General features: G+C 36.3%; 1 protein-coding gene across 1 annotated transcript in view; it reads right to left on the bottom strand.

Annotated features, from left to right (window-relative positions):
- Positions 1 to 4310: 4310 nt before the first annotated feature.
- Positions 4311 to 9703, bottom strand: part of LOC114663444 (partitioning defective 6 homolog gamma-like) — a 115110-nt gene continuing 109717 nt past the window's right edge. Inside the window, exon 3 of the mRNA XM_028817178.2 lies at positions 4311 to 7125. Coding sequence (XP_028673011.2) covers positions 6140 to 7125 — 986 coding nt within the window. The 3' untranslated portion in view covers positions 4311 to 6139. The remainder of the gene's footprint in view (positions 7126 to 9703) is intronic.

The raw sequence follows: 9703 nt of genomic DNA, 5'->3' as shown, positions 1-9703 counted from the left end.
CAGTGGGGTGTGCACCCCACGTTGGGAATCACCGATCTAACCCAAACATAGTAATGTATCGGCCCTGAGTCATTGTTTGTAATAAATGTATCTTCATTTAACCAGTACGTTATTACTAATATATACACACCTGCACAATAAAAATAATTTTTAATAGCTTTACTTCCACTACATACTTTTAAAATACCTAACAGAACCATTTCCATTGTATCAATTCTTTATTCTGGGGGGTCTCGTGGCCTGGAACCCCTACAGATTTTATTTTTTTCTCCAGCCTTCTGGAGTTTTTTTTTGTTTTTTCTGTCCACCCTGGCCATCGGACCTTACTCCTTTCTATGTTAACTAATGTCTTATTTTAATTTCTTATTTGTCTTTTATTTTTCTTTTCTTCATTATGTAAAGCACTTTGAGCTACTTTTTGTATGAAAATGTGCTATATAATAAATGTTGTTGTACTTTATCACTTTGCACACTCCATTGGGATATTCAGTGTTCACCTAACCACTAATTCTAATAACATGCAATTAGACTCTTTGAGTAAACTTACTTGATCACAGAGAAAACAACACCATAGAGACAGTACCAGAGCTGAAAACCATGTAAATGTTTTAAGTGTTATGTGCTGGCAGTTCTGCCTGTTATGACCACTGCATTGACATTCACAAAATATAACATTATTAAACCCACTTAATGTGATTCAGGGCCACAGGGACAAAAACCAATAGGGGTGTTTATATACAGTATATTCTTGACTAAGTCGGGGGGGTGTCCAACTAAGATCCTGCAGGGCTGCAGCAGCTGCTGGTTTTCATACTAATCATTTTCTTAATCAGTGTCCAGTTTTTTGCTGCTAATTCACTCCTTTTGCCTTAATAATAATCGGCTTGGTATTTAAGACTCAGACCCCCTTAATCATTTTTTCCTTAATTAGCAGGTAAACAATAATGAGATACAAAATGAGACACAGATGACCACCTGACCTGTGTCTATCACATAATATTTGAAAATAAAGAAATGTGAAGGTCTCAGTAAAGTTGATCCACTCCAGTTGCCAAAACATTTGGAGGGTGTTTTAGAAAAAAGAAAATCAACAGTTTTGGAAATTAGCACCAACAAGCCATTGAACTAGGTTTAAACCAGGTTTAATTATCAACATTTAAGGGAAAAAGAAGCATTTCAGAGGACTGAGTCTTAAAAAAAACAAGGCAATTAAAACAAAGAGAAAAAAGTCAATTCACAGCCGAGATTAGTCACAGATTTAAAAAAAGTGGAAGGGAAACCTGCAGCTACTGTGACCCCCGAGAATCAGACAAGGGCACTCCTGGATAAGTCTTGCTTCCCTCCTTCCTGCTTTGCATTATAGTCCAACTAGGAACTCTGAAATTCCGACTTCCCACTTCAAATGGAAGGCAGCATAAGAGGCAGCACTAATTTTAGGTGATCGCCATTGGCTTCCCACAATGGTACAGAATTAAATTTAAGATGTTTTGTTGGTTTGTAAGGCTCTCCAAGGTCTGGCTCCCTGTTACCTTACTGAGCTGCTTTGTCCAGTGTCAGCCTCAAGATCTGTAAGGTCTTCAAGACAGTCACTTGTTTGACTGTTCCTCATTTGAAATCAAAAGACCAGTGGGCCACATAAGTAGCTGGCCTGTTGCGTTAGAGCAGTTTACCTCTGTTTAGTAGGACTACTGCTTCTGTTACTGCCTTTTAAGGCCCAGCTAAAGGTCTGTTTGGTTTTCAGGCTTTTTTGGGTACTTGAATCCATGCAATTTATTTTTTAGTTTGTGATTTTGTTTACATGCCTTTGATTATTTTTGTGTTTTTTTTTTAAGATTGTTGTCTTATTATGCTGTATAAGACTTTGGTTATTGAAAGGTACTATAAAAATAAATTGGCATTGAGTATGAAGGAACAAAATAACCTGCTTTTGCTTGTAAAATTTATTACTTTTTTTTTTTTTAAAGTGTGCCTTCAGTTAACAAGATCATTTAAATTAATATGTAAATGGTAATTAATTTTATTTTACTGTTGGTTATCTTCTTTTGTGGTTCAGTGCAGTAGAAAGTAGACCTCCCTTGGTCTTTGTGTTATTGTGCAGGTTGCTGCCATGCAAAAAAAAATATGGAAGAGTGAATTCAAATCAAATTATAAATAGAGTCTAGACATGTTTTTTTTTCTTAGTTTCTTTCAGAAGAGCAATTTCTGTTTGGACACTCCTTAGCAGAAAGTATCTATGCAAGTTAAAACAGGTTCTTTCCACTTAATGGAGTTGTGAGAAAGCAAGTAGACCTCCTGAAAAGTGGTATAAACAATGTGAATGTAATACAATTTGACCCTCATTTCAGTAACATCAATAGATGGTGACCTAAATATTGAAATAACACTAAACATACTGCACTATCATTTAATAAGCAAAATTAACATAGTTGTGCAATTTGAAAGATTGAACTAAACTAGTACTGTAGAAATCTGTAACTTAATCATATCCTGAACTGAATACACTTGACAGCAGATCATCAAACAGTAGCTTAAAAGATTTATGTGATTTATGTGTTTATGTGATGTGTTACCATACACTTTGTTGTAACACATCATACAAAGGCCCTCAGAAGATGAATGTCCACAGGTTTAGGAAGGAATATGAAGCAATTTTAAGGGATGGACGGGTGTCAGGTCCCACAGAGCCCACTCACATACACATAAACGGCCAGTGTAGAGTCACCAAATAACCCAACACGTAGGAAAAACAACCAAGCATACAAGGGGAATCGTGTACATGTCCCACAGGCAGAGACCAAGTGCAGGGATTTGAAGCAGCAGCGCTAACCAACTGCACCAGCTTGCCTAATTGATGTCTCTAGATTGACTGCATGGGTGATCGTGCTGCAGTTTATTAAGGGGGTTATGGCCTACACTGTGGCCAATTGCATCTTTATGCAGTCAGTTTAAAGGCCATGTTCTATTTAGATGACTAGTCTTCATTTACATAGTCTTAGCAAGTCAAAGGCAGTCTCATCAGGTGACATGCCCAGCGACTCACTCCAATAAAATCAAACACGCATGAGAGATGACAACGGGTGAATGCTCATCTGGAAGTACAGCTCATACAATGCAGCGATGAGGAATATGGAACACAGACATCACAAACAGAAGAGAGGCTTGTCTATCTGACGTCTTGTGTTTTATTAACTACAATAGAATGAAAAAAAGAAAAGGGCAGAGATTGCACCTGATCTTGCCATACTTGCTGCACCAGATTCTTTCAGGCAGCATGCTATTGGCTTTCACAAAAAGGGGCAATTACGAATGTGCTGGGAGGTCGTCACGCAGTTAATAAATGTGACATGACCAGTGATTTTCAGTCATTTCAAATGACATGGTCAGCAACCCCAGTTAGTATGTATGACATACTCAGTGACTAGACGTTGTGTAATGGACACTGGGTGATGTTTCTAGCTGTAGAGATCCTCATTGTACAATAACATCTAAGGTTGTTGTATTAAATATGTGAAATCCAGTCCAGGTCCATCATGTGTGGTGTCTGCTATTCCGTGTAACTTAATACTTTCAGGAAAATGTAATGAATATGTTATTTTAGATTTTTTTGTCATTACGTCAAGAAATTATAAATTAGAGTAATGATCTCAGAACTGATCCTTGTGGGTCTGCACTTTTAAAGGTTTTTGGTGTTATGATGTCCAACTTCAGTGATTTTTGTGTTTAAATTCCTGAGCATTTTCTTACCAATCTGTACACAGATTACATGATTTTGAGACTGAAGGAATTTAAATACGGCGTGTTTTTGTCTAGAACCTGTTTTGAGAAGGTTCATTATTTAATCCTGTATTATCGCAAGACCATTTTTGTTTCCCATTTAGGTGCCGCTATGTTAAGTTTCCATTCCTGTAGTCTCCATGGAGATCTTGCCCAGAATTCCCCCGGGTGAACTCATTTGTGATGTCAATCTGGTGACAATACAAAGGTCACCCCAGGCCTTCTTGGGGTATCCAAGTTTGACAGATAACCTTGTTTCGCTGCATTCAAAGATCTTTATGTAATTTTTTAGTTTTTTAAATCCCAGCTTTTGTTTTTCAAACAGAATTTTCTAGTTGCCATTTTGACTTGGATGAAATATCTCCTTGACTGCCAGTTATGACTTTTAGCCTGTTCTTTGACTTACGATTCTCCTGGTCATTTTCCTTCCATTTCAATCATGTCTTGCGAGTCACAATAGTTGGATGTGCTAATTGTCAATATTTCTCAGACAGTGAACAAACAAATGTAATAAATTCCATTTTTTTATTTAAGACATTTTTCAAAATACAAAATAAAAACATCAAACAGTGGTATGAAAAATATTGCCAAATTGATTTACATAGAAAATGAGACAAACAAAACTGAGTCTGGTATATAAAATCTTCTAATACAGAAATACAAATGCAAGCTCAGTTTCTTATAAGAAAGAAGTCCGAATACCAGAGACCCTAAAAAAGGAATGTATGTGAAATTTGATAAAATATTTTCCAAAATTATTAATATTTACATTCCTTGATTTAAAGAAGAAGAAAAAAATCCCAATGCCTGTTGCATTAAGTACCACAATAACCCACACAGTTGCTTTGTCATCATTGTGATGGTAAAATCATCATCACAGCTCTCCACAGATGCAACAACACATGTTGAGACAAGATCACTGTCCTACAACAGTGACTGAGTCAGTACCACAAAGAAAGCTTCAAGGCTATTAACAGGGCATGTCTGGAGCCAAGGTAGTGTTAAGTATTGTAACTCCACACTAGTTTGCCATTAATGTCTTCAAAAAAAAAAAAAAAAAAAAAAAAAATCATAATTTGCAATGCATTTAATTACAACACATGACCACTTCCCCACCCACTATAAACTAAAATAAAAACCATCTTCATAAAACCTCTTTTAAGAGTCAATAAAACAAAATATTGTTAAAATTCATGTCCATCGTACCAATGATTTTTTTCATCTCATGAAGTGAAGTTGTTCTGAAAGTTGAATATTTATTATTGCCCATAATTATCTGCAACTGGCATGTCCCCAGAGAAATAAAGGTTAAGTATACAGTACATAATTAAATGTCTACTTCTGTGCTAATAATAATCCAGTAAAACTGTGTGAATTAAAAAAAATAAATAAACTAAAAATAAAATACATGTTTAACTACAAATATTTCTGAGCAGTACATCACATAAAAACTGGTCAAGGAATCCACATGCACTTACGATTTCTTGTCAGCAGGTGGCACTAGCCTACAGAGAACATTTTTCTGGTGTTACTAGACAGAAGCATGCACCTCAGCTGCAGAACTACATGCGGCCTGCATGAAGACACATTAAGTTGGTGGTTTGAATGTGCAGTTTAATACTTTCTCAAATCATAGTATACAATTTGTGCTAATTTTGGAAGAAGTTTGACAACACCCAACATGGAACAATTCATATGTGTTCATGGAAGATTCAAAACAGGTTATAATCTGACACAAATTCTTCAAGACACAAAAAACACCAGTACTGCTTATAAAGCAAACATGCTGATCGTTTCTTTGCAAAAACACACTTTTTAGAGACAAAGGTATTAACATTCAAAAAGACAGCAGATGATAGGTGGCATAAAAAAAGAAGATAGGCAAAGCACACCAGAACCTTATTCCAGATTATTCAGGTTCAGTTTCCTTTCAAGAAGAATGTAAACATTGATTACCCAAATGAAGATGTGTAAGGCCACGTGAGGAAAGGGAAAGATTTTAATTCTACAGTGTAATGTGGATATTAAAAAAAAAAAAAAAAAAAAATGAAAAGGATGCCAGTTAGTGTTTCAGTTTGGTCCTGCATGGGTTGAAAATTTTGCACATTGTGAAATGTCAAGTTTAAAATCAATTTTTTTTGTCTGGGGAAAGTTAACCATTTTATAGCAGCAATATTATCACTGGAAATAGCAAAAAAAAAAAAAAAAAAACAATTATAAAACACATACACATACAAAAATCATACCTGGTCGGCATCTCCATAGGAAAATATAAAAATAAACAAGTTCCAATCAGGCTACCAGCTCATTATAACATGAAGCCCGGTTTGGAATGTTCTCTTCTTTCTACCTAACAAAGAAAATATTAAAGTGTGATCACAGTCCCATCCTCTTCTATGCCTCCGCGCGGCAGGGCCAAGCTGTGCCTTGGATCAGACTTCAACGTGCTTAAGAGTTTATGGATGCTGCCATTGCTGCTCCTACTGACAGACCCACTGGTACTCTGGTGCTGAAGGGACAGGTCTCTGTGTAACCTGAAACTTAAATTATTGTTATTGCTACCATTGCTGGGGTGGGTCTTTAAAGTCGAAGTAAAAACAGTGGAAGCAGAAGATGGGGGCCGTGGGGGACTAGGCGGCACAGAAAACTGAGGCCTACTGGAGGGGCGCTGGGTAATCTGGTGTAGTGGAGGTGGTGGTTGTCTTAGGCTGCTCTCAATGACAATATCCGTTTCCTCATCGCTTTCCAGGTCATCAGGGTGGAAGTTTTGGAGCAGATGCTGCTGGAGAGATGAAGGAGCTGGCAGGCTGTGGTGACTAGTAGAACTTCCGCTATCAGTAGACTGACCTGAGCTTCCAGATATACGGCTGCTGCGGATTATGTTGTTGCGCTGGTTGACAGGTTTGACGGTGATGATTAGGTTATGACTGTTGGCTATCATCATGTCAGTGACCTGGTCCAGGGTTTTGCCCGTCACCTCAATGCCATTTACTTCCAAAACCTCATCATTTACTGCTAACAAGCCAGTGCTTTCTGCTAGGCCTCCTGGTACCATACGGGAAATAAAAATGCCCGGTACCTTTTCTAGACCATGTGGTGTGACCCTCACACTGGTACCGTCCCGAATATAGAAACCCAGGGGCTTGTCAGAACCATGTCTGTAAAGACGCACTCGACGGTGTGTTTCTGGCAAAATGTCAACATCAATGATTGAAGACACTGGTCGAAAATCTTGTGGCATGCTGATGCTGATATGTGGCCTTTTGCGATTGACATCATTTCGAAGAGTTACCACCGCTTTCTTTCTTCTCATTAAAGTGTTGGTCCCATAACTGCTGTAGTCAACTTCATCTGAAATACAAAATAGTAAAGATGAAAAAGTAAGAAATCTGATATGTAAAATAAAGCAAGAAAATCAAGGAGTCCATATAAGCAACCAGACAACATTCAAAAAGTCAGAATTAGCATAATCCGCCCTAATTTAAGTTGTTCATAAGAAATGTAATGACTTACTTTATGAGATACAAGTACATCAGAAACCAGAATAGTTGCATAAATTATGTGAAATATTAAAATGTGTAGTTCAATTTGAAAGTTAAAAATCTAAGTATTCTTGATTGTAAAAAAATTGTCATTTTTTACATGGTGATAGTAGTCCATAAGGATCATAAATCAAAAATAATTTTAAATGAAACTCCACTTGTGCCTAGTCTTGATCCCTGTTTTTTTCAAAGTTTTGTGAAAAGGAGTAACGTTATCCCATTAGGGATAATGCAGCAACAAGGAATGAGGAATATACGTATTTAGGACCTCACAAACAGAAGAGACACTCATCATGCTTTGTGTTTTACGTATCACGATGGAATGGAAAAAAGAAAACAAAAAGGGCTCGGATTGTGGGTGAACTTGCCATACCTGTTAACCCTTCGTTCAGCACTGGCTCCTTCAGGCAGCATGTCATTAGCTGCCACAAAAAGGGGCACACAGTCAAAGATAACATCTCTAGCGATTCCACTCATGTAAATTGACATGGTTAGGCAACGAGAGCAGCAATTTTATTTGGCAAGTGTGATATACCCAAGCGACTACAAGCTGCATAATATGACATTGCCTTTACAAAAGTGTAGGTACACAAAGAAAGTCATTTATTACCGTTTTGTATTTTACTAACCAAAATGAAACAGAATTTTCATGTTACAAGGCGCGCTCCAATAGAGCCAACACTCAGCCATATTTGCAGTCATTCCTACTGCGCCTCACTGCACCCTGTGGGACAGGCTGGGTTTGTATGTTCAGAGACATGCAATCACAGTGTCAGACTTTCTCAAGGCTAATGTTGGGTTGACGTGCTATAGTTCAGTCAGCTTGTCACATTTGTTTCTCATGTGTTTTGCCACATTATCTTGAGATTGATGGCTTAAAAAATAAATTACATGAAACAGCTGGAAAAACCCAAGACAAAGCCTTTCCTTTGAATGTGAAATTTGAAATGGTAAAGTGTAGGTAAACAACTTTTATTAAACAATATGTAATGAAGGGAAAATATCTTAGTGGACTTCATTGTGGTATTTAATGTTATTATTAAATTAACAGTCAATTTCCATTTAAGTTAGTGTAATTTGAACAAAAACAGAGGTCATTTCACAGAGCCTGGGAAAGCTTACAGTTTTCTTTTCATGTCAATTAGTGATAATTATGTTTGCATTATGAACATTCACCTTATTATGAGGTTTTCAGGAATTAATTCTCTTTGCAAAGCTTTACATAAATGTTACAGTTTACATTTTTAAATGTAATAAATAACACATCAAACTAGCACAACTTCCTATTTGAAAGAGTTGCCCTTGTAGGCCAGCTGCTGCCTCTTCTGTATGGTACCCTCTGCCAATCTGCTTTTATTTACTGTCTCAAAGATTGATACTAGACAGCTTTGTTTTGTCTCACTTGTAGTGAGCATTAAAAGAAATAGATAATTAAAAAAAGAAACTTCACAAATAAGGATATTAAGACTGTTTAATGTATTGTTGACATTTCATCCACTATTTATACTGTGGTATGTGGATAGATTTTTGAAAGGGTGGTATCAAAACTTCTAAACTTTTATTGGCAAAATACAAAGTTAAAAGTCTTTAAAGATTTGGCCTACAAAAGGTGAAACAACTACAGTGCAAATACAAAGCATTCACTCCTTCGAACTTTTCACATTTTATTGTTATACAACATTAAATCCCAATACATTTAATTTGACTATTTTCACACTGATCAACAGAAAAAGACTGTATAATTACAAAGTGACGAAAGATCTCTGCAAAGTGTTCTAAATTAATTACGAATATGAAACACCCAAAAAGCTGATCACATAAGCATCCTTTAATGTCTTGATGCCTTTATTATATCTCACCTGTAGCAATTATAAAAGAAAATGGCTAAAGATGAAACTTGACTTAAAGAGACATGAAGACTTTTATTTTAATGCATACTTGACATTTGATTTGCTATTAGTAGTACAGTACAGTGTATGAATACATTTTGGGTATTTAGGTCTCCACTTCTAAAACATTAGTATTTTATAGGCAAAATGTAAATTTCAAGCAATACATGTAAATGCAGCTGTAGAGTATGAACACAAGCTCTGATTAGCATTTTAATGAATCCACAGGTATAACCTCCTCACTTAAAAATAAGGTCCACCATAAGTCTTAAGTGGAACTTCAGAGAGCTACTGAGCAAGATCCAGTTTGAATATTTGAATATTATTGGCTTTTAATTTTCAGCACTGCATGTCATGGCATCTGACATTTCAGGTACTCCTCAGCATCTTTTAAGTTGTCTCATCATCCCACATTTAGCTTTGTAGTATTTTTACTCCCTTTTATCCCAGTCAGAATGGAAGATAATGAATTTCCAATTTCATTTTTTCTAGTTAAAC

This window comes from Erpetoichthys calabaricus, chromosome 13 (assembly GCF_900747795.2).
Source record: "Erpetoichthys calabaricus chromosome 13, fErpCal1.3, whole genome shotgun sequence".
Taxonomy (NCBI): Eukaryota; Metazoa; Chordata; class Cladistia; order Polypteriformes; family Polypteridae; genus Erpetoichthys; species Erpetoichthys calabaricus.
This window is presented reverse-complemented; position numbering and strand designations above follow the sequence as displayed.